Source organism: Filicampus tigris, chromosome 9 (genome assembly GCF_054856515.1).
Source record: "Filicampus tigris isolate MCC_2025a chromosome 9, RoL_Ftig_1.0, whole genome shotgun sequence".
Classification (NCBI taxonomy): Eukaryota; Metazoa; Chordata; class Actinopteri; order Syngnathiformes; family Syngnathidae; genus Filicampus; species Filicampus tigris.
The window spans coordinates 11,556,494-11,583,111 of record NC_141225.1 but is presented as its reverse complement, the minus strand read 5'-3'; the positions used below and the strand labels follow the sequence as shown (position 1 = coordinate 11,583,111).

Sequence of the window (26,618 nt, the reverse complement as noted above, 5' to 3'; positions counted from 1 at the left end):
CAACACAGATAGGACACCGATTAGGATAACATAGGGCTACATAGAGCTCACCTGAAAGCTTCTTCCTTTGAAATCTCTGAGCTGCACCCAATTATCTTCATCTTTTTCTGATATTTCGAAGCCAAAGATTGTATGGCCAGACCTTCTGCCTGTAGAGTTTAGGGGTTGTGCGCCTCCTATTTTCTGCTGCTAATAAAATAAGAAGGTCAGACAGAGCAAAGAGAGCAAGACAGAGGGAGAGATAGACGTGTTTGTTTTAGCCTGAAAGAGAAACCACAACAAATAGCTGCTGCGAGGCAAAGATTTGGCATCCTTTTGATCGTTCACATGTTTGCGGGTGCTGCAGTGACTCAGCAAGAGATGATACAAAAACACACAATGTCCTATGAAAAAAACAGTAAGCGTTGCTGCCATTGGTGTTTTTACACCTCCCTGCAAATAAGAAACAATCTGATATAGAACAGGAGGGATGGATGATGTCCCAAAAGGTGGGTGGGGGGGGGTTGACATGTTTTAGAGATGGATGGCACACGAAGGAGGAAACCCCTTTTACTGGTTGCACACGGCACACAGCACTACCAGGCTGCAGCACGACACACACAAACACACACACAGGACTGGTGTATGATGTAGGAGGAGGAGGAGGGGCGAGCAATGGAGTGAGTGCGAGGGGAGGAGGGGGCAGCGATAAGCCGAGCGAGCAGCATCCTTTCATTCGGATCGCGGGAAGTCAGGAGGCGGCAGCCATAGTTTGAGGACGGAAGAGCAGCAGCATCTCACCCACAGGGGGCGACGCCACACCTCTCTCTCTCTCTCTCTCGCACATACGAATCACGCACATGCATTCGTGAGAAGTCCAGCAGGAGGAACAACATCGTGGAGAGCAGTCTCCTGAAGACTGGAGCAGGGCTGCGTCCATCGCCTCCATCCATTGCTCCATATGCTCTCTGTCATTCTTCACTCAACCTCGGATTCTCACCTCTTCGCTTCGCCGTGACCCTCTCTGCCCGCCCGTGCGTGTTCTCGTTCGACCACTAACCCAAAGAAGGAAAAGGAACTCCCAACGCCGCCATGAACTTCCTCCGACGACGCCTCTCCGACAGCAGCTTCATGTCCAACCTGCCCAATGGCTACATGTCGGACCTCCAGAGGCCGGACCCGCCTGCGCCCCCTCCCCCGACCGCCTCGTCCCCATCCCAGCAAGGTCCCGCCGGGTCCCAGGCGCCTGCCCAGTCTCCCACCCAAGCCTCCTCTCAGGCCCCCGTCAGTTCCCCGGCTCCTCAGGAGCGCCGCCTGTCCCAGCAGGCTCAACAGCAGCCTCAACCGGCCCAGTCCTCCGCCTCAGCCACTTCCTCCTCTGGCGGTTCCTCCGGGTTCTTCAGCTCCTTCAGCTCCATCACCAACGTAGTCAAGCAGACGGCGGCATCTGCTGCCGGTTTTGTGGAGCAGTCAGCTCCCTCTCCCTCCCTTTCCAAGAAGTTTAAGATCCTCCTTGTCATTGATGAGCTGCAACATGAGTGGTAAGTGACCTTTGGGATTGTAGGTAGGCGTTTCTGGTGTGCTCTTCAAATCTGATGCAGTAATATGACAAAATGATCATTGGTAAAGCAAAGTGCAGTCCTCAGTGATCAGATGCATATTAGTGTCATTTTGTTGGCGCTCCATTTTGCACTCGCCAGATCAAGCCCCAAAATAGAAAAAGCCTTGTAGTTGAGCTTTTCTCAAGAGGTCACATGTATCATGCTTTCACCAGCCTATGTATGTGTGCATATGTCAGAGAGCTGTGAGTAAGTGTTTCATCCCTGGATAGCACACAGTGGATAGCAGGTTATTATCCTTACGCTAACAGCCCATACATCACCCGTTGTCATAAAAGGGGCATGTAAGCACTGAATAAAACATGGCTCTTGACAGAGGTATTGTGCAATAACATTTCTAACTGCCTGGTTGCGTTCTGGCACTTAAAATCACGTGTAACGTATGTGTATTGTAAAGTGAGGCCTGTTGTTGGATAGTGATTGTGTGATGTTGTGTATGAGATTGTGTTATTGTTGAAAGTCTCAGGGAAAGTGATTTGGTGGATTTCTTGTCCTGACGCTTGCGGGTATTTTGTGTTGCTCAATATTGGTGGATTGAGTCAATCAATTTTCAATACCACCAACCCCGTTCAGGGTCACGCAGTCCAGCCCATCTTACTGAGATCTGATCGATAGGCAGACTACATCCATGACTGGTCGCTAAGAAAATGAAACCACTACTCTCACTGTAAGGATTCGGCATGCATTCTTCTGGGTTTTAGCCATCAAACAGGAGCACTTAGTAGAGCTGAGACCACCGCCATGGCAGAACAATAATGCCAGATTGTGATAGATTTCTCCCTCCAAGCTGAGGGGCTAGAGTAATCATGGCCTTTTTTACACAGAGATCCAGCAAAATAGTCCCATCGCAGCCATAACAGAATCTCTGGCAATAAGCCACCTTTGCTATTTACACCAAAGGAGAGATATTGCCTCAACTGTGTCAACTTTTTATCCTGCAGTCAGACAATTTATTTATACAAATGTATGTAACAAATGCTTTCAAAACACAGAGGCGGGAGAATTGAGTGTCAAGTGTGAAACTTCACACCCCTCTCCCACCATTTCAGCATTCACAATTTACACAGGCATCATCGGGTCTCTGTTACTGCTCTGGTACTTCAGCAAAGGGTGGAGGAGACTCAGTCCCTCCATTCCGCATCAGTGCTGTTTATACAGAACATTGACCCAGATAAAGGCGGATACATTGTGATTTGAACATTCAGTATAATACAGACAGGAAACAGCCAAGTAAAAAAAAACAAAAATAAACAAATCCAATGGGTTTTAGAAGCTGCATCATAGCCATAGCAAAAGGTCCGGCATTAAGTCACCTGCATTCTTTACGTACAATTCGGAGAAAGGCGGGATATAGCCATAACGCCATCCAGTTTCATATGTGACACAGCGTCCTACAATCAGTTACTTAGATGACGCAATTACTAAGGTCCCTCCAGACCAAGGTCTGGTGTGACATGAAAAACTTGTCAAACCGAGATAATTGCTTTTAACAAAACGCCAATATAGTATTGAGTGTTGCATGCTACATATCACATCCAGTTCCGGTGTTTATAAGGAATTGTGATTTGAACAACATTCTAGGAGCATAACCTCCTTTGTCACCTTTTGGCCTTGGCAGAGTTATAATGAGTATGAACAGAAATATTTCCATCAAATACAATCCATCCATCTATTTTCTGTAACGCTAATCCTGGCAGCTATAGCCTATCCCAGCTGACTTCAGGCAAAAAGCGGACGATATACTGGAATTGTCGCCGGTCAGTCGCGGGGCATATATAGAGACAGATGAGACAACCATTCACATTGTCACTAAGTGGGAGCTGCACCGAAGTCTCGCACATGTACTACTAAACCATCTGTGACCTACTTTCACAATTTAAAGGTTATTTTGTTTTCATGATTGTACAAACTATTTGGTTCCGTATCCCCACGACAGGCCCATGTAATTATTTTCCTGCTGGTAACTGGTCCCATGATGCAAAAAAAAAAATGGCCCCATCTCATGGTCTGCGTTAAAGTACTGAAGTCAGCTATGTGGATCGCTAAACTACCAATGGAGATTGCTTTTGTCATTTATTAGGATTCTTAAAGAGACAAACATATTTTTTTCAAGAATATGTTCTATGTAATCACCACTAGTTGAAACAAGGCATTCTGATAAATATTTTGTTTGGGGAATAAGGGTTAATCCACCCATTTTTAGCCATCTCTGGTGGTGGCCATTTTGTCACTTCTGTCGACTGAAAATGACATCACAACTGCTCAGGGCTCAGGTAGCGTCCAATCACGGCTGACCTGTTTTCTGAAGCTGACCCGTGATTGGTCATTACCTGAGTGACAAAATGGCCGCCCCCTGAGATGGCTAAAAAGGGGTGGATTTTGCTGCTTAATATTCCACATATTAATCAGAATGCCGTGTTTCAACTAGTGGGCCTGCTGGTAACATATTCTTGAAAAAAACATGAGTTTGGGTTGATTTCCCCTTTCAGCACACTCATTTTTAACATTTCTCAAAAAGTGAGAGACCCCACACATGCCGAGGCGAAAGTTGTTTACTTACTGCTGTTCTTGAGTGTGATGTACTCAAGATGACCAATACAGTGCACCACACACATAACAATATCTCCTTTGACAATTGCGAGTCTTCTCCATAAAAACAGATGTCTGTTTTCAGGGGAGGAAAAAAAAAATCACCCTTAACACACCCCATAACACAAGAAATGTTCAGAATAATCTATTAGGTAGGCATTCGCAAGTCAGGCCTTAGAAGAGACGGGAAATGCTCTGTACTTGGTGTTGAATTTGGACCATGCATTGACTTCACCACTTTTCAGTGATGGTTATAGCTTCAGGTTGATTAATTGCCAACCATGTGTTTTGACAAAACACTGATGCCCAGTAAAAAAAAAAATTGAAATCATTGAATCCCTGCTCTACACCCTTAGCGTCTTGAACATATTTTTGAAACAAGTACTCAACGGAGCACCTGCCTTTGCCACGGAAAACTGAAACTGACAATGCAAACCCCATTATAAAGTAACCAAATAAAGTAGTAGTGGTTTCAAATCCCATTACAGTAATGCAGTCATGTCTTAGGAACAAACAACTGAGCTTGAAGAGGAGTAATTTTCACTGCTACAGTAACTCCTGTGGAAATGTCAGTATTTTTTGTGTATGAGGAGGTTCCATTACACAGTGCTGGCCTGAATGTGAATGTGAATGGCAGCTCTGCAGTATGTTAATCCTGCGTCTCTTGCTGTGAGTGTTTTGGTGGCATATGATTGGATGGCGGCCACCTATGATGTGGTGACGACCGAATGTGAGAAGACAGCCTGCATCCATAAAAGCATCACATTTGAATGCATGGCTGAACAGAATGCAGTCCTCCTTTTATGTAATCTGTGCGGCATATATAGTTATTTAATTAGAAAAATACACAAGGTTCTGATTCAGATTGTAAAATATAATTTACATTGTAATGTAGACTTCTTGTGCATACGGATGTGTTTTGAATTATTTGTGATTGATGAATGCTGTGTGACTTGTTGCAAATCGGTGATCCTGTAGGACAGAAGAGCAATTTTAATTGGAAATATATCATCTATTACAAAACAGAAATGTCAAAACATTGCAATTTATGTTTAGAAGGCTCCACATGATTATAAATGGAATCTCAATTCTATCGTTGCTTCTGGCATATGAGTCAGAGATACATTCTACTAATGTTATGTTATGTTATTTCATGCTCTTAACTTCCAGAACAACCAGTCAAATAATTGATGTCATAGCACTATTAATCACCACTTTTATCATCCACTTGCAACTCACATAGACATCTCCTGTTCTATAAAGGAAAAAAAAATGTCGCTGGGTAGCTACTTTTATTTGGACCGTTTCTTCTCCATTACAACAGGCACCAATCAATTGATGCGGTATTAGCTGAATTGTGTGAGCCTCCTCTGCACACTCAGTGAACGGGGTTCTGCCGCATATTTCAGGAGTGGCCGGGCCACTTGTTTTGCGGCCATTCAAAATATGAATTGCATAATGTGATGATGTCGTAAATTATAGCCTATGAAATGCACAAAAGCTATACATAAAAAAACAGCAGCCTATATAAAGTACATATTTATATATGTATATATATATATATTTTGTTTTATAGCAATACTTAACTATATTTACAATTTCATATGTACCTTGTAACGTGGTGGTGGTGGTGCGAGCTGAGGGTGGTAACTAGTCTTGGATGGGTGTTGTTGGATAGCCAAAGGACCAAAGACTTCTTCATATTCCACAAGCCATTGTTTAATTTTTCAACAAAACAATACTTCCCCAGCATACCACGCGTTACTTAAGAGCACAGCGGTCGGGTACACCCAACCGAGTCCATGACTAAAGGTGTGTTGAAGAAGTTCAGGGAAAAAAAAGTAGACCAACCGACATAAACCAGAGGCCCCACCGCGTGGTGCAACACCGTACTATAATAACTGACTGTTACAACCTGAGGATGAAAAGTAAAGCCTGTGGTAAAGATTTTCGCGAGTCATGCGCATGTAGCAACCTGTGTATTCCTTGACTGGCATTGTGCAGTGCACGGCCATCCTAAAGTGGAAAGTGGATATATTGAAAGACGGGCTGGCTCTCATTCACTTGAAATTACCCGTTGATATGCACATGGATCGCAAAATGTTTGACCACAATCTTCCCTTATTTCATCCACAGGTACATATGAAATTGTATATATGGTTAAGTATTGTTGTAAAACACAATGTATGTGTAGTGTATATAATGTATGTTTAGGATTAGGCAGTGGCCTGCTGTCTCTCGCTCGCTTAAAACTAACGAATGGGAGTATACATTCAATTTCCTTGCCACATCGCTTAAAGAATCGCCTACATCTGTTGGCCAGTCAGACGACAGCCTGGATTCTTGTGACCACAATGCCTCAAAAAAGTGAAATGGAAAAGTGACCACACAGGGTGGAACTGTCTTTTTCGGGGTTGAACCAATATAGTGGGGTTTCTTACTTGGTTATTAGGCTATAAATTCTGCTGATTTCAATTCACAATTTCCGTGGCGATGTTGTCAACTCTGTGCAAAACTTTTTTTTTTTTTTTTAAATTTAGCTAGATATGCTTCAGACAAACTGCAGATAATCCATTCTACATGGAGTACTGAATCCCAGCTCGTTTCACCTAATATCAGTCAAGCCTAGCGCCGTGCTGAGTTGACACCTCCCGTCTATAGTGCAGATTACGCACTCGCTAAAGGCACGTTTAGAGGAAAAATGGGGCTTAAGCACTCAGTGGGAATCTATTGGAAAATGCTAACAGAGAGGGTTGCCAAACCGTGCTTTACTGTGCACTTAAACTTACTTGTTGTCCATTTCTTGCCAGCATTTCATAGGCTCAATCAATAATAAAAACAAATTTAGATTAATTTCAGATCAATTATATCAAGCAGTATTCAATGACTTTATTTTAAATCCTTCCTGCCCTTCTGGGTGCTATATTTAAATATTATGGGTTGATTTATTCACTTGGCAGACGCCTTTTTTTTTGCCCAAAGTGACTTACATTTAATCCCCTCAAAGTTTGAAAAGGTTAGTCTTGCAATTTAACAGCCAAAAGCAGAATTTGGGTCATAACGACATTCTTCTGACATTCATGGAGACTTTAATTTCACGATTTACGGAAAAAAGCTTTTAACAAAGGTGAGCAAAGTACTCTGGGCAATCTATCAAACCGCTTAACGACCCCGGCATAGATTTCCTAGCATCTTACAACCCTATTCGACAGACAAACATTGGCATTCAATCTGTGTTTCAAGAAAAATTGAACCCGCACTTAACAAACCCAATATTTCTCTCTAAATATCAGAAATTAGCAATGAATCACTCACTTTCGGAATAATATCAATTGTGCCATTAGACTGGCTTTTTGTGAACATGCTCCAAAGAGAGAGGAGAAAGATACAGGGACCAGTGTGCTAAGTCGCATAGACGTAGTGATTACGTAACACACTGCGAGCCCGTTGGGTTGACGGGTGACGGGAAAGACAGCATTCAGGGACGTTCAAGGTGATTTGGGCATAGAGGGGGATGATTAACAAAATAGGGTGGTAGTATGGAAAACACCTCTTGTTTTTTATTGCATGTCACGCCCACTCTTCCTGTTCCTTTCCCCTTGCTGCCTCTGGGTGCCTTTCATCATGACAGTTGCTCTGTGTGCGTCTCCGGAGAAGGAGACTGCTGCTTTTGTTACTGCTGCTTCTGCTGCTGCGGGTTCAGGAAGTGATGAAGTAATGCGATAAGACGTGGTGATTCAGCAGTTTCAGCCCAAAGGCCACATCTGTTCTCTTCCCTTTGCTCTCCCAAATCAGGACTGCAAATCCCCTTTTACCCGTATTTGTCTCTGTTGGATTTATGCCGTTTCTGCGTCAGCGCCAGTGATTCCGTTTGCTGCCCACTGTGCGAATTGGTGACAAATAACTGGTTAATTAACATAATTGGAAGGTTTCGTGGAGGATGCCGCTCATCGCCCTGCAGTCAAAAGTTGAGTTTGAAATGTTTTTCTGTCAGCAAAGACATTGATGTTCCAGGAATGTACGAGGGGGGAGAGTGAGCAGTTCATCATTAATTGGTCACATGATTGCAACTTTCTTGATAAAATTAGAGGGTTTCACTGTAAAAAAAAGCCTTAACCTCAAAGTCAGCTGAGATACAGTCCAACATCCCTGTGATCCTGAATTTGAAAAACTGTATGTATTGACCCTGATAAAAAAAAAAAAATATATATATATATATATATATATATATATATATATATATATATATATATTAATAATGATAACAGTATGGACCAGCATGGTTTCGTTATGTTTTCATATAGGTCTTGCTGGTCACACCAGCAAGAGCAAAACAGCAGCAAAAACAAAAGAAAACAGCCAAACGTTCTTCCACTGGGTAACCCACTTTAGCAACTGAGGCAAAGCCTCCCAGCAAGACCAACATGCTGTAGTTGCCATGCTGGTGACACCAGCTGGTCACCAGCTATCACCACCAGCTCATTGCAGGGCCCCATGCAGCAACATGCCGCCACTACCAGGCGGCCGCGGCTTTGTTCATAGAGCGGTTGTCCAGTGACCAAAGGTTCCACTGAATCTTGGCTGTTTTATTTTGCTTTTACGGCTGCTGCCGGGAACAGTAGCAAGACGAGCACGAAATCACACAAAACCATGCTGGTCTGTGCTGTTGTGTTTTTTTTGGCAGAGGAATGAACAAATAGATCCCAGCTTTTGTTAAGGCAATATTAACTTGATAACTGTTGTCCTCCCCTAAAACAGAATAATTTCAAACATGTGTATATGACTTAATTGAAAAATCATGATGTGCCAGGTGATACTAGCCTGTTGCACCTCTGTCCTCTAGATGGCAGTAATGTGCGTTACAAAGTCAGAACGTCCCCCCCACTGCTCCATCTGTGTGATTGGGTTGGTCGCGATCCATCTTGTCCCCAGGACAAGCAGTTATATCAACAATTCTCCAAGCCACACTTTTTTTAGGACAAAATTTAAATGATTCTACCTTGACAAACAGAAATTATGCTTACTGGCTTACCGTCCAACATCCATCCATCCATTATCTATACCGCTTCTCCTCGCAAGGGTCGCGGGCGTGCCGGAGCCTATCCCAGCTGTCTTCGGGCAGTAGGCGGGTGGGACACCCTGAATCGGTTGCCAGCCAATCGCAGGGCACACAGAAACAAACATCCGCACTCACAATCACACCTAGTGGCAATTTAGAGTGTCCAGTCAACCTACCAAGCATGTCTTTGGAATGTGGGAGGAAACCGGAGTACCCGGAGAAAACCCACGCAGGCACGGGCAGAACATGCAAACTCCACACGGGGAGGCCGGAGCCAGGATCGAACCCACGACCTCTGAACTGTGAGGCGGACGTGCTAACAGGGTCGTCTACCTTTAAAAAAAAACAAAAAAAATGCATTCACATGTTATTTGTACATTTTAAATTTAGACTAACGTCTTCGATGTTCTCAAATGCTATGTAAACATAGCTACTGTCGACACAGAAGATGAAGGAAAACTCCGTTCTAGCAAGAAGTAACTTTAAACAGAATCATGCTTCCACTGCTGCATGCCAAACAGTGCCCCCCCTCAAAGTCAATTCAAGTAATTTCCTCTTCGCCTTTTCCACGGACCACAATGGAATTTATCTGCAAGGTCGCCTGTGATTTCATTTTGAGGCTCTGTAGGTTAGACCCCGCAGCCGGGATTAGAAAGGATGTACATCACTGTGGTGCTCGGCCATTGGGTGAAATGACCTCACATTAGCTCCTGGTTTTAACCTTCCAATGTTTCCACATCCAAACTACTGTCAAACACCACATATTTCATTTTGAGTGGTCACATATTTTATACTTCAGCGATTCCACCAAATGTTCTCTTCCGAGTTGTCTTTTGAACAGAACACAGCAAAGGTGTAGTATTGCCTTGTCTGTTTTTTTTTTTTTGTAAGCAGTGTAAAATGGGTTTACAAATAGCTGGATCTCCAAAAAGCCTCTTTTACACACAGATCCCGCAAAATCGCATCATCACAGTCATAACAGAAGATCAGGCAAGAAGCTCCCTTAGCAACCATGATAGCAATCATTGCTACACTTAACAAGGTGCATTTTGAAACCAAGCACAATCAAGAACTGATGTAGTTGCATCACTAAGTAGAATTGGTGTTTGGACACTAACAAGACCCTCACCACACAATTAATCTCTTCATGTCAACCTCTGCTTATTACCCAGATGGGCTGCATAATTTACAGGGTGATGTTCACATAAAGTGATGTAGCTTTCTGATAAAACCATACCAAATTCTAGATTCAATCAAACTGCAGCGCTAATAGCACAGCTTACATGATGTATGTTTTCCTTGTGTAGGGCTGCACAATATATCGAAAAAAATATCGATATCGCGATAATGGCCTATGCAATACGCATACCGCAAAGACGTGTGATCATTTTCTTGTGAAATTGTATGTTTTTAATCTGAATTTGAGGAGTGTGATGCAAACTTGAATGCGCATCGCCATCCGATAGTTGAACATTATCTAGGGGAATTACAATTAATTAGCTAAGAATACATTGAGCTTGCTTATTTTGCCACATCAAATCAAATGTACTTCTTTCATTAGATAACAAAAATGTCATTTTTTTAGGTACATGTTAAATGCCGCAGTAATATCGATATCGCTATAATCAACATCCATATCACATATGGCATGTTTTTCCCAATATCGTGCATCCCTATCCGTGTGCCACTATTCAGTGCAGGGCTTTGCGCTCGCTCCCAAGGGCCCAGGCCATTAGTGAATGCGATGGCAGTGGTTAAGTCAATACTTACTAACTAAGCTGCATCAAATGAAGCTTTTGTCCTCAAGGTCTGATGCAGCAGGATTACCCATTATTTGTTTACCTTTAGCCTTTTAGCTAATTTTGCACATGATGTGGAGCAGCCATTTTACATTTTCACAACTGTGTTTTTCTTTTTTCTTAATTGTTTTTTTTAGTAAACCTGCCTTCAGCGACTTCAAACAGTGTTCTCCAACCTTTATTGAGCTACGGCACATGTATTACATTCGATAAATGGCATGACCAAAGATCAAGTCACACATGCAGAGTTAATCCTTTGGTGCTGCCTGAAATGCGCTCAAGTGAAGTGCGTGTGCATTTGTGACCATTCCGTTTCCAGAATTTCCGCAACATTTAATTCATATTTTTCTTCAACCTTTTGGTCCAAATCATAATTTTACAGCTTTTGGACATTTGACTTTGGAGGTCACCTCATGCAATGTTAAGTACTTTCACTTGGTAATCATTGCGTAATGACTTGATCCAACAATGACTTGGATCATTAGGGCAGATCAGTGGGAACAGACGGAGAATATAATGCTTTTTTTCTTATCCGATATACAGTATGAACGGTCTGACCTTTTGCTGATTGTTGGATATTGGATGAACAGACCTCTTCATTTCCCCTCTATTATACAGTGTATAGCCTCTCAAGGAGAGAGAGCGCAGCCCTGCATAGATGAATATGTTTGCCCCACAAATGCTGTGACTTATTTATTTATTTTTTTTAAAGAGCAATTGAAATGACTCTAGCGGATCTCGGGTCTTCTGTCAAGTGAGATAGACTAACGATAACGACATATTGAGGTATCTTTGCAGTGAATCACTGTAAAGGAGTGCTAAATCAACACAGTGACCTTTTCTCCCACCCCTTCACAGTTTAAAACATGTGGGAAAGGGCAGCCTTTGGCGTAACAATACAAAGAGAGAGGCATCGTTGGGCTTTCTGTGGGGCCGCTCTGCAGATAAACCAGTTACCACGCGTGAGGCGTACAGATACCGAAGAAGGCCATAAAGCAGACCAATCGGCCTCACAACCGCTGGTGTTACCATGGCAACAGGACATCCCTTTCTCCTAACTTGAAACTACTGTATAGTGTTGTCAGGAGACCTAGAGGTGATCTAACATGAAATGTATTTGTTGATGATTGGAAAAACAGAACAGTTAATTGATTAATGGTTATTAAAAATGTGTATCACTTTATAGCTATATATACGTGCATCTCAATAAATAAGAATACAGTGGACATCTCATTTTATTACAGGAGTTCAATTCAAAATGTAAAATTCATATATTTAATATATTCACGACAACACACAGAGTGGAATATTTCATGATTTTGATTTTTTTTTTTTTTTTTTAATATTGATATAGAAATCAGGTAAGAATTTTCCTTACTGTGGCACGGACAGGCGCGGGCGGTGGATACTAGTGAGCACAGAGGAGCAGAGGCAGGTTTTCTTCAGGTGGTCAGCTTTTTTCCTCTTTATTTTCCAAACAATACCAAAAAGTGCCAAAAAAACAAAAAAAAAGTGCGTTGGCACATTAAAATGGAGGGTGGCTTCTCCAGCAGTCCCTTTTTACACTGATGGTATCTGGCGCCTTAAATATGTTAAAGTCAATTGGGGTAAAACCATTACAACTCCACAGGTGTAAATCATTAGCTCGTTAACAAAGTTAAAACCCTCCGACACTAAACCATAATCTGAAACTAAAGAAATACTAATAAACTACAGCCAGTATCCCAAACCAAAACCATCTAAACAATAAACCAAATACTAAAATTTGATTCAAGTCCCAGTGACCACCACATGTTCCTCCAGATGGATCAGTCCCAGTGTCTGGTCATCGGGGAATCTTCTGGCCTGACACTGCCACAGGTGTGCTCGTCACACTTACAAAAAGTATTGTTCTTTGTAAAGTATCACTTTTTGAACTAAACTAAATAAATATATGAACTTTCCAAGTTATTCCAATTTATTAGGATGCACCTGTATGTAATGTATTTAAAGACAGCACAGTGGACTTAGTTAGCGTGTCTTCCTCACAATCGAGAGGTTATGGCTTTAAATCTTGGCTCCGTCCCTCATGTGTGGAGTTTCCATGTTCTCTCTGTGCTTGCGTGAGTTTTCTCACTGACGGATGCATTGATGGATAGGCACAATGCACTGGCATGTGCATCATAATCATATCAACTCATATTTCATGCAGATGAGGTCCATCCTGTGCACCTGACCGTGCTCCAGAAGCTTCAGTCAACGTCAGATTTAATCTTGACTGTTTAATAAATCAGTATCATGGCTGAAATACCTTAAACTCCCCTACATTGCTATGGCAAATGAAAAATTCTGTATCACAATGACCCAATAATAACACAAACTAATGAGTTTTTGTTAGGACCGACCATGACCTTCATGAGTATTTTCACAAAATCCTTCTAGCAAATGAACTAACTATTGCTCCGTTATTGTATTAACATATAACAGCATCACAAAGAAAAAACCCAAACTTTGTTGTCCTAGTTGCTATGGACACATACTCATTAGAAAGATTTCAGAGGTTGGTGCTGAAGCATGTGCTGCCCTGTTTATGCTTCGTATCGGTAGAAGTCAAATTACTGTTTATTTTGTAATGTATGTTCACTGTGCACCCGGCAAAGCCATAAAGATATCCTCCAGCAGCTACACTTACAGTAAGTTCAGGTAATTTGATCTGCTCTGCATTGGTGCAATGCAATTAGTAGACTGGGGCAAAAGAGATGCTCTCTTGTGCAGGCACACTGTATCCAATTAAGATTTACAGTATAATCTCAGTTGGTTCAGTCTCAGGGGCAACACAATTGTAATACCAGGGAACATCCAAAGAGCGAAACAATCCAAGTTGTTGTTTTTTGTATTGTTTTTTTTTTTACTCTTTTTAACACAATCAATCATCTACGCATTTTCTCTAGTGTCCTCATTGGAGTAGCAGGTGAGATAATTTAGAGTCTTGCATTTTTCTGGAATGTGGGAGGAAGAGAGAGAGCACAGTGAATAATTTGATGCTTGCTGAACTGACGTTTTTTGAAGTTCTTGGGTGACATTGTGCCTAACGTTAGTTCGAAGGCCAGGATTTTGTGTGACTTAACGGCCGAAGTCTTTCATTTGCAAATCGTACTACCTCGGGACGTCACTGATAGTGTAGTGGTACACACGCCTGAGTTGTGTGCGGGCAGCGTGGGATCGATTCCCGCTCAGTGACGGTGTCTATGTGTGCCCTGGCGACCAGTTTGGGGTGTAATCTGCCTTCGCCCATTGACGGCTGGGATTGGCTCCAGCACCTCCCCGTGACCCTGTATAGGATAAGCGGTTTGGAAGATGACATGACACTTCCTCGGGACGTTTGATTTCAAAGCTATACTTCATAGCCATAACCATGACAACCAAGTCGTCACATTTTCCGCAATACAAAATGTCTAAATGCTAAGGAAATTGTAACAGATGATTGAGTCACTTAATTCCATTGTTAAAAAAGTATCTTTCTCTTCCAAGAGTTTGCTTTCATAATTGATCCCCCTGTGTTGGGTGCAGCCATAATAGCAAACAGGTTTGTTGCCTGAGGTCCTCCTAAATGAATTCTGAGGTTCTGGCTTTGGTCCCAGAGCGTAACAGAGATGAAATCTAACCGTGTGTGAGCTGGGAGAAGCTTCCATGTATCCTCCTGTGCTTTTTTCTCTGCAGCATTAAGGTACAGTCGATGTGAATCAGCACTGTTTGTTTTACTGGTCGTCGGTAGGGGAATAGGAAGAGAGTAAGTAAGGAGAAAAAGAAAATGGAGCGACAAGAGGAGTCAGATGGGAGAGCTGTGATAATAGCGGAAAAGTCGTCAGAAAAGAAAGAACAGATCGAGCCTGGAGGATGCTCAAAACTATCTTAAGAATCTCATTTCTAGCCACTATTTTCTCCAATAGCCTCTCTTCAATATAGAGAATGAGAGGATCTTTTACATCAGCAAATCAGATTGGCCTAAAGCCAGTCTGTGCTGCTCACTATTCACTATTGGTTTGGCCCACTCAATATCGGCCCCCCGGGGCATTGTTTTACAACACACAGAGGGATGCAGTGCAATTGCTGCATTTTAAACCCCCTTTTGGCGTTGCACACACTACATCAACCAACTGGAAAGGCCACATTTCCTTCGTGGAATATTTAAAACAAAGCAGTTCGTATTGGACACCGTAAGGTATGTTTTGAAATCCAAATAAAGTCCATTTTAGTCACCCAATAAAAGACATACAGGGGGTCCTTGGTTTACAACAGTCAAGGTTATGAAAGGCACATGTAGTGTAAATAAAAATTGATTGTCATACCATGTAGAGATGGGTGACAGGAGGTGCTATTAAAATATTTTTGAGATGATAATGATTATAATTCATTCAATGAATTGATTCTACAATGATTCAGAGACTCTGTCCCACACTAGTGTCATATTTATGAATGAAATCCAATGACGTTTATCGCAGTAACCGCACACATCCTTGGAGCGCCGGATGTGTAATCCTGCGCCTCAACTAAATTCACCAAAATCTCGTTAGACCACCTGTGCTGCAAAATAAACCAGCTTTTGAGAAGTCTAAAATTTTGTGTACTTTTTGCGACCATATGCATATGCGCTGAGGGACGAGGCAGAAAAGAAGACGCTAGGCTTCCACTGTAAGGAAAATAAAGATAATCCAGTTTTCACGCCGAGCGCACTGGCACCAGTCTACCAAAAGGGGGCCCACAGTGTTCGTCATAGGCGGTCCTTGAGCTGTCACTTTGTGTGGTGCGTCACCGAGGACCTGTTTGCCATGAGTGGCCCTGCCAGGGGCATAAAGCCTCAGACAACGTAGCTCCTAGAATCATTGGGAAAAACCCCTCCGTCAATACGGACGGCAAAAGACGGCATTTCTACATACTTTGGACAGGAAGTGGCAAATAGACGACATGTATCCTAGACAGATAGGGCCAGTTAAATTGTGACTTTTTTTTACCGATGCCAAAGTACAGTACTGTAGTTCTATATCTACTATCACAATGCCACTGTAGATTATCACTCATACTTCATCCCACCCAAAATTAAAATGACACACAGGAATCCTAAACACAGCTGTAGGGGCGTTGTACTTGATTGTCCCAAATTGATCCTGAATGACCCCCCTGCCACCATTATTTGGCATCCTCGGGTCCCTTGAAAGATGCCATATAAAGCTATTAATTTTATACTGCTGTGATTCATATGGTGTAAGCATGAGGATCTGTCAAGTCCGCAATATGAAAGCAGTATAAATCAGGAACTCGGTCACTCTGTAATTTGTAATCAATGATCCATCATACGATAACTCTAAGAAAATGTGATGTTCTCAATCCTCTTGACGACTTTTATTAAAGTCTGACTTTAGGAATCTGTTTGAAATATTGGTCAGCTGTTCTTCAACTGCACTCGTTCTCACCCGTTGCATTATTTTGACGTTTTTTCAATTTGGCATCCACTGTGCGCCGCACTCATAGTCCTTCGGCAGGCCACATAAATCAAGGGTTAAGTAATTGAAGCCTTGGCACGACAGCTGTCCTTAGGCTGGAAAACTCTCGATGAATCATTTCCATCACACTAAAGAGATTAAGAGGAGAGGAGGGAACAATTCAGGGTTTGCTGTTTTTCTTGCCTCTATGTTTCCGTACGTGCTGCAGCGACACGACGCCAGCGTGGGCGGCTTCACACCGCCTGACTGCATTGCATTCGCGTCTTCGTGATGTCCGTGTTTGCATTTCACCCACCCCGGGTGGGGGGAAGCCACACGACATTTCTCTCAGTAAGCCCTTTTCACACTGACAGCCGAAAAGAATACGGTGAGCCTACACTTACCTTAACGTGTGCGCAGCCTGCAAGTCGTGACGAGAAAATCGCCCTCTCGAGCCTTAAACACCCACATCCATAATCATTTACAACTTGCTGAAGATCTGCAGTTTGCACACTGTAGTTTCAAAAAATGATAAGAAACATTCAAGGATATGCCCCGGTTATTCGCCGGCTTGTGGTAATACCTGTCCTGTAATAAACAGTGGGAAGCACTTTGTCTAGCCTTTGCTAGGAAGAAGAGAGCTTGTACACAGAGATTGTTCAAGGTCTCCTGACTATCATGGTATAGCTGTTGTGCCGCTTGTGCTAAACACGAGTCATCTCATGATGACAAACATACGATTGGCTATAGTTACTTGCAATCAGGCCTTTCAGAAGTAATGAGCTGCATACTGCTTCACCAACTTTGAAGATATATTATCTGATCACAAAAAGCAGCTGGTTGTTCATATTTGAACTATTTTGCAGACCAAAGTAGAAGCACCTACCGAAACATGCAAACAGGTTCACAGATGGATCAAAATGTGGGATCTTCGCACGTTTTGTGTTCCTTGTGCTGAATTAACTCATTCAATGCCAAGAATATATTTATCTTTTACAGTCCAGACATTCAATCAAAAGGAATTTACTTATATTTTTTTCAAAATGTTTTCACACGTTAGGGTAAAAGAGGATCTGAAAATGTCCGGCAGTGAATGAGTTAAAGATGATTTTATGACATGTGGCAACATCTTAACAGCGGATGAGCATCCCAGTTGACTCTGTGTGTGGTTGCTCCACAATGTTCATTTTTAGATCACTGAATCTGCCCTGGGTTTTGCCATTCGGCTGCATTGCTCTGATAATAGCCATTTCATTTCAATCTCATTGTCATGCAGCACAAGGCATGCTCAGTTAGCACTGCACTTAGCCTACTGTTTTTCATTGTATTGCTTTATACTTGTGGCCTATACGTCTTGTCCATATAACCCCTGCCAATGTGCATATGTATTTATTTATTTATTTATTTGGAACTACCCGTTTATTTGGAACTACTCATTTTAGAGGGGGTCCAACATACAAGATCAAACATAACAACACAACACGAAGACAACACATAGAACACATCTCTGCACACAGTTACCCACCTCTCCCCTACCAATCACATACAAACATAAAACTCCATACTTAATATCAATCCGAACAGAACTGAACTGTGTGCTAACATAAATACAAATAAGTAAACAAATCATGCGTGCACAGCCTATAGCAACCAAACCAGAATAGATTATTAATACCAGTATTTAAATAATAATCAGCATTTAAATAAATCCCTTTATAGGGCTTAAAGGCACAGATGCAAGGGTGCTCGGTTTTCTCTTGGGTGACAGGAGCAGGTGCAAAGTGCAATGATATAAGTTACAATGTATGACTTGAATAACCGAATAGATGGATCTAATAGAATCAGGCAAACAATTCCTGTCAAATGGAGCTTTATATCTGAAGGCACATCGTCCAATTTCCTTCCTTGGTGTAGGAGCGTGAAAGAAAAGGGACTCTGTATTTCTTAAACTTTACTTTGTATTGTGAGGATGTAAGAATTGTTTTAAATGATAAGGTGAATTAAAGAATTTGCATTCAAACATAAACTGCAGCCAATGAGAATATCTTCTATATTTTGGAATAAACCAATCAAGTGATTCATACATAGTACAATGATGTGTTGTATAGGGACACCTCAGAACAGATCTAGCGCGACTATTATAAACAATATTAAGAGGATCAAGATTTGAATCTGAGGTGTTTTGATACACTATGTCTGCTTAATCTAAAACTGTACATAATAATTGTGAAACTATGCTTTTCCTCAGCTGAAAGCTAAAACAATTAATTAACCTTTGTTGTACATGCTTGTTTTTTATGCCCGTAGCAACAGAGTATACATACACAGAGGCTTTTGAAATCACACATGCGCATCATTTGTGGCCATTAAATATAGTTGAGGAGCACCTAAAAAAAAACACCAAAAAAAACACTGCAACGGCAAAAGAGGAGGCTGCAAAGGAGAGAAGAATCAGTGTACTGAAGCCAAGCGGTGAGAACGGTTCCATCTCCTGTCTGTGATGTCACAAGGTGTTTGTCGAGTGGATGTCAAGGATAATAAGAAATGAATGGGGGAGGGAGAAAAACTGCAAGACCGTGCTGTTGTTCGCCCTATTGAGATGGGGAGGAGGGGTTGTCTGAGTTAGCAACAGTAAGCAAGGCCAAATGTGGAGTGTGGAATAGAGGATCTTGTGTAGGTGTGTGTGTACAGGTGCGTGCGTGCGCCTATGTGTGGAGGGGTCGGGGAGTGATGAAAGACCATATTTTTTAGAGTATTGTAACAGAAAAGATTTGCGACACGTGTCTCAGTGGTCCGACTAAGCACCATGGCACATGACCGCCCCGGGGAGGCTGCTGCACTCAGCCATGTCACAGCTCAACACACACGCACACACACACACACAAATGGCAGCATGTGAGTGGAAGGGGAGATCAGGCCAGCATGACTTTTTTACCTTAATACCAAGATACGTATCACACAGACGTCAGAAGTTGCATCACTGATGGGTTAGATAGAAAATAGAGTGCATTTTATTATTGAAAAAAAAATGCAAAAAAGATTCACGCCATCGCAAAAGCTTTATTAAAGACCCTGAAAAGTAAATTCAGAGTTTTGAAATGCATTATACATGTTTGAAGATAATTGCTGAATGTAAATAGAATTAACCCAACTAAAAAAAATACAAATTGTGGCCTTGGGGGGTGAGTGTCTTTGTATAAATAGCAAATACAATTAACTTACTTATTTAAATTCTGTTCTTTCATTATTCTCATTATAATCATATTGAACTGAGAAGCCTGGAGTGTGTGACTCGTTACCAAGTTCTAGTCATGGTTCCAAGGTTATGAGTGCATTTTTCCTCGATGTCATCGGTCTTACTTTTCCATGATGGCGTCTTGGAAAAAAAACAAATAAAAAGCAAAACAGCATTGATGAGTGGGGTTAATTTTTTTTTCACTGAGCCAAAATCAGACAAGATTTGACGTGTCGTATCGTACAACGCCAGGCGATAAATACAAATAGACTGAAAGACAAACTATTACTTTTTTCTCCGTAGAAAATAATGATCAAAGATGATCCATTCCAACAAAAAATTGTGTTGGGTGGGAGAGTTGAATCACATCACATAAAGGCCTAACACAATTCACTTCCGTGTGTAAATTGACTTCCTTATTTTTGTACATGGCTACGTGTACTGCTTCACTACATGGAAATAACTTTCATTTCTGGTTCTATGGTTATCATCACATTTTCTCCTCATAGCACTGAAATGTAAGGTTTGAACGACTAAACCCCTACTATGATATTTGCTGAGGTCTCGCTCACATTGTGTTTGTGGCTTTAGTTGCGTTTGACTTTGGAGGTTCGACTTGAAATTATGAATTATGAAATTATCACAACCGTTTAGCATTGCATGTCATGTTCTGTGTTGAAAAAAAATGACTCGCTGTCACCACAGAAGAAACACCAATGGGAAGTCGGTTAGCATCCTTCAGTTGTCTATGATTTGCCTGCTTTAGAAACAAACAACTCCTCTAACATTATTTTTTTGATGGCGCAACTTTTTGGCTCAATTGAAACCCAAAACATGGCATCTTGAGGACATATGCTGCTCTCTCTTCCCGCTACCGTCTCATCTCCAGCTTCCTCTCACACTCTCCCTGTTGGACACTTTGGAAGTTGGAGTGAGCCAGTCAGGGGAAGCAGAGTCATCTGTTCTGCTAATTAGCAACTCGGAGAACAAGCTATAAAACACAGAATGGCCCGGTGGCGAAAGTACCCTGTTGTGTCGTTTTAAAAAAAGAATGCCTTTCTTTATATGAAAACAGTTTATCTGCTGTGCATTATTTATACACAATAAATAAAAAGGTCCATTTCACCTCTTCTAAGTATTCTTGTGTGTTACGAATCAGTCTGAGATTCTGGGGAAGAGTATTTCTTCGATGGCTTTGCAAAGAGATTATTTTTGTTTCATTCTAGACAAGATGATCTCACCGTCATGGTGGGAATGAAATATCTGTAATTCATCATCAGTACGTTCTGTCCGAGAACATTCAGGAGGCTTAGCTTTGCGACTTAGCCAAATTGCGATTGCGGCGTGAACTAAGCTCTGTTGTTTCCAAATGAGAGGCATGTTAATGGTGTCTGTGCACAACAGCAACTACACAGCATGGCAGTAACTATAGTCAGGGGGTTATTTTGTGTTAATTTGGTGTCGTAAGGGTTTATAAATAGCTTTAACTTCTTATTTTGGGGTAGAGTCCATGGAATGCAGTTCTTTAGTCTTTATTTACACCAAACAGTCATCAGAGTAGCAATCTAATTTTTTTTTTCGAATGATTGATAGGCTTAAAAGAAATGAATATATTATAAGGTACATTCAAGTCACTCACATCTGTGTTGAATTAAATTGTGGAAAACAAAAAAAATACATGGAGTATTTCCTCGAGCCCAATACCCAATTAGGCATTGAAATGTCGCCAATGCCCTCAAGCTCTATTTACACTAACTACAGCACACATTTGGAATTTTAACTTTTGAATGATTATATCCGGCATAATATTTTTAATGACACTCCCTTGATTTCTTTCTGCTATGGAAGAATGCGTCACCAGAGTTTTATCTATGCACGTTATGACCATGGAAAATTGTCACCGAGGGATAAAGTAGAAAAAGCAGGCCTGTTGCCAATATCCAGGCCTAGGGGGGGGATTGATAGCATTGTGTGCAGTGACGCTTGAAGACTGGAAAAGCTTTTTCTCTTTATTGTCTTTTTACTTTTTGTCAGTGATGCTCCCCTGGTTCATTGAAATATGAATACAGTTCAAAAGCTCGTATGTATTAATTTTGATTTTAAGGGAGCAACGTATCCCACAACAACAGGTGTTTATTCTCAATCTGGCCTCCATGACAAAGTGCCTGGTTCTATTCAGGTTAGAATAGTTTTTTTCGGAGTGCTACTACTTTTCGGACAAACCCTGCATTTGGTGTCAGAAGTGGGATGGGTACACATAAGACCATCTGCGATATGCCCTGAAGGGCCCTAGGGACAGGTGACTCACATGTAAAGAGACTCCTCCAAGATAACGTACTGGGCTGATTAAAATGGAGCACCCTGGTGTGCAGTTCCATTTTTTTTTTACCATCGTGATAAAATGTGTCTGAAGTGTGACTGGTATTAGTATCTGTGACATGCCCATGGGTTCAAGGACTGCTGCGATTACGTTTTTACATGCACCTTGCAGATGGGATAGGCACAAGGCTGATAGGAATGGGACTCGTGTGTGACAGGGCTTGGCTACCATGCCAGAGATTCTGGTTCATTGGTATCATAGTGAGTGTACAGGCTTTTCAACCATTGACAAATGGTGTTAAAAGTTTGATTGGTATGGCCCATGGATGGGTGACTGTTGTCCCATAGATTCTGCATATAGGTAAGACACTTGGCTTATTGGAATGGGGTTCCAATCCCAGAAGGGGTAGTTAGTGTTAGGAAACAGACTAAAAAAAAAAAAACTTCAAAGTGCTGATATATTCAACTTTGGGACTCCATAATTATTTGGAAATACAAAGAAGTAAAAAAAAAAAAAAGACAGAAACAATTAATTATAAAAAAATATTTTTGGACAAGGGCGGCACGGTGGTCGACTGGTTAGCACGTCCGCCTCACAGTTCAGAGGTCGTGGGTTCGATCTCGGCTCCGGCCTCCCCGTGTGGAGTTTGCGTGTTCTCCCTGTGCCTGTGTTTTCTCCGGGTCCTCCGGTTTCCTCCCACAATCCAAAAACATGCATGGTAAATTGATTGGACACTCTACATTGCCCATAGGTGTGATTGTGAGTGCGTATGTTTGTCTCTGTGTGCCCTGCAATTGGCTGGCAACCAATTCAGGGTGTCGCCCGCCTACTGCCCGAAGACAGCTGGGATAGGCTCCAGCACTCCCCGCGACCCTTGTGAGGATAAGCGGTATCGATAATGGATGGATGAATGGATATTTTTGCACATACAAATAATTATCAACATAAAGCGTCCTCCTTTGGAATCATAGGACAGATCTGTTCCAGAAAGAATTCATTAACTTTTAAATAAAAGAGGGAACTGCTAACAACAACCCCCCCCAAAAAAGAAATATATCAGAAAAGATCTATTTGTTCATTAAAACGAAGACTGACATTACCAAATGTCAACACAGAATTTTGCTGCACTGAAATGAGTGTTTAGTGAGTCATTTTTATGAGACACTTAAGATCTGTGTCATTATTCATGGCAGGGAGGCAAGAGCTGTGATTTTTTTTTGTTTTTTTGCATTAATTCTGCTTTTTGAATAGATTCTTAAATCTTGCGTACTCATTGAAGTGCCTTCACGTACCCGCAGGGGTACTGTACATGTAGCTCGTGGATTAACTGTTTCCCTCTGTACTGCCTGACACACATGGCTCTGGCACTTCTTTTTTGGGGCACTCACAGCACATTTGAACAACGCTTCAGAACGGTTGGAGTGAAGCAGTGCGCATTCTCAGCGTATATCTGAACACACCCACAATTAAGGAATGGGGATTTGGGATGGGTGCAAGTCCGAGCTCTACCGTTCTTGGTCTCTGTTTGTGTCAAATAAATTTCCCCCCAAAAATATGACTTATTGTCTGGAGTGACTGATATGTTTTTTTCTTCTTCATGATGAACTTCCCATTTGTGACTGGTGCGACTCATACGCAATTTAGAGTCCAAAAAAATACAGTATGTATACTGTATAAACTACTCTTATGGCTGGAGGGCCACGGTGTTGCTTACCATGAAAACCTGCAAACATTTATTTATTTTTTTGCTTTTTTAAATTCTCTTCTGTAAAATTAATATTGCAATGACATGCACTGGTGATTACAATTTTGAATCGCAATAAAACTGATAAGTGACTGCTTTCCCCTCATAAAAAATAGTCGTCAAACACCGCGCGACGGTTCAGTTGGTTTCGGCCGTATTGCTTGGTATGTGGAGGGCGTAAGTCCTATAATGTGCTTCTGTTTTGGGCAGTAAACATAAACTTGCTGCTTTTATAAAAATTACATCACTGGCCTGTCGACAGCTGCCTCCGTTCATCCTGCTGAAGCGGCACACTGTCGCTGTATGATATATTAACATTGCTACTTTCGCAGATTGTGCTATGTAGTGCCAGGAATGCCCCTGTGCTCCAAATCAGCAAAAATATTTCAGGACTCATGTACAGCATAGTGCTGAAAACAAGCCAGTACACCACAATGTCATGTACATCTCTGAAGGATAAATGTTGTCATGTTGTTTTCATGGTATCTTGGTGGCACATAAACGGTTAAAAATCACTTTAGACATCATTTTAGACCTACCAGGGTTTAATTGCAGTTCATGGCTATTGTGTTTGCAAATATTCCCCTCTGGAGAGGGATTATCAAGCTTTTCATGGCTTCATTCTCTGCTGTGTTCACTAGCTAGTCGCTACCTTCATCTGTTTGCTAATTGGGTCTGCGCGCAGTCGGGTATGGACCGTTTAGTAGAGCTCTTTTGTGGGATGTAGCGCAATGCTGCCGTTGGGAACACTGTGTCTAAAAGACTTGATTTTTAATCTTCATAAATGCTGGTTTGTGCATCTCATGAGGGCCAGCCTTGGACTTAAGAGCGCTCATTGTTAGTTCGTTTTTTGGGGGATTTTCCAAAATTTTGCCATGTATTAAAATGACCCCTCATCGAGTTTTGTTATTGTTTAGCAGTATTGTATTACCGCAAATTAGTTTCTGGGGGCTTTTATTAACTGAACTGCAGAGTAGCAGTTTTTTTTCTGATTTCTGATTTATTCATCATTTTATAATAGTATAATAATATAATAATATAATATATTTATTATATAATAATATAATAAATGTTTGTATTTTTTTTTTCAACGTTGAATTAGATGCGGCCTATCACCACACTCTGAATTCCCTTGATTAATCAAAAATAATAATACTAATAACAACAATAAATAAATATTTTGCTGACATAAACATGTTTCTAGTGGACCCCTGTGTACTTGTAGCTTGGAACCCATGGATCCGCTTATTTTTTTGTTTTTTATTATTATTATTTTTTTATTTATATTTTTTGTTTAGTTTGAGTTTTTCTGTGGGGGGATTAAGACCCAATTTTTCATGAAAAAAAAAAAAATTATATATATACATATATATATATATATATATATATATATATATATATATATATATATATATATATATATATATATATATATATATATATATATATATATATATTTACTTTTTTTGTGTGTGTTTCTGTAAACATTTTTGCCCTGAGCATGTTGTAGCAAACCCTTTTCTATCTCTTTTTGTTTACCTCCTTTATATTTATTTCTCTGTATTTTTTACTAATCTTGACTGATTGTTCAATTTGTTCCTGTATTATATTTGTATTGATTACTACAATTGCTCCTTATTTACAGATTTTGTATCATCTGTTTTGAAATTTAAAAAATTTATTTCTGTGCCTGTGTACTTGACTGCGACCGTGTCTTTCAGTTACTCCACTTCCGCTTCCAGCTTTTGTAAAAGATCGTGTCAACATTGACCTCAGTAAAATGTATGAAAAAATAAAAAATAAATAAAAACTCTTTGGAGAGAGGGGAGACGAGCAAGTGCTTCAGCACCACTTGTGCTTCAGCACCACCTGAGGTCAATCTGTGCACGCCACTGATTGCTTGTATAATACAGACAGTGTCTGGTGTATGGTATAGACTTGTTTACTTTTGTACACTTTAATAAAATTAATTAATTATTTTAGATCATTTTGAATGTGTTTTTTTTATGTCGCTATATTATTTTGGAGGTGAGGCATTTAATCATTTAAGTGGGCAGTGCACCATCCACTTTAGTTAGGAATGGAGGCCACTAGTACAAGAATTGCCTTGATTTCATTAACAAAATAATTTTGTATATAGATAAATAGTTTTCAGAATTGTAAGGGGAGCCTTCTATGATTTCAACCAATCCAAACCGATCCTAGTGAAACCAAATGAGACCAATATAAAAGACACATATTATTTTAAATAATTTTATGTACCTCAGTCCATATCCATTTATTGGGGAAAGTTCTTGCCATAAATCCTGTAAAAGGGTGGACGGACTCCCTTGCTAACATGCCATAAATCTCCCACCCTTGCCTCGTAATAAGCCGGCCGCACTCACACAGAAATATTAATTTGCGACTCATTTCTATCAGCCGCCATGCTAACAATGAGATCAGCAGTTCTGGTGTCCTTGTCTCTTTTGTACCCTTTGTCTTTAGCTCATTTTAACACTCCTGAATTGCTTGTGGGTGATGGATTTATACACATCTATACAATGCAGCGCAATAGAGGAAGTGATGACACATTTGTCAATGAAAGTAGGGGCCACTATCTGTGGAAACAATCTTTTGAGAGCAGCATGGTGATATTGGTGTAGCGTTTAGCATGGCTGCCTCACAGCTCTGAGGTTCTGGGTTCCAGTCTTTGGTGTGACCCTCCACTGTGGAGTTTACATGTTCTCTCCGTGCTTCCGTCAGTTTCCTCCAGGTACTCTGGCTTCCTTGCGCATTATATTGGGTTGTTTAGCTTAGCACGGGGAGGCTACAA

General features: G+C 41.1%; 1 protein-coding gene across 1 annotated transcript in view; it reads left to right on the top strand.

The window, feature by feature from the left end:
- The first annotated feature begins 700 nt into the window (after window positions 1–700).
- Window positions 701–26,618, top strand: part of syn2b (synapsin IIb) — a 60,274-nt gene continuing 34,356 nt past the window's right edge. The window contains exon 1 of the mRNA XM_086040213.1: window positions 701–1,520. Coding sequence (XP_085896339.1) covers window positions 1,072–1,520 — 449 coding nt within the window. The 5' untranslated portion in view covers window positions 701–1,071. The remainder of the gene's footprint in view (window positions 1,521–26,618) is intronic.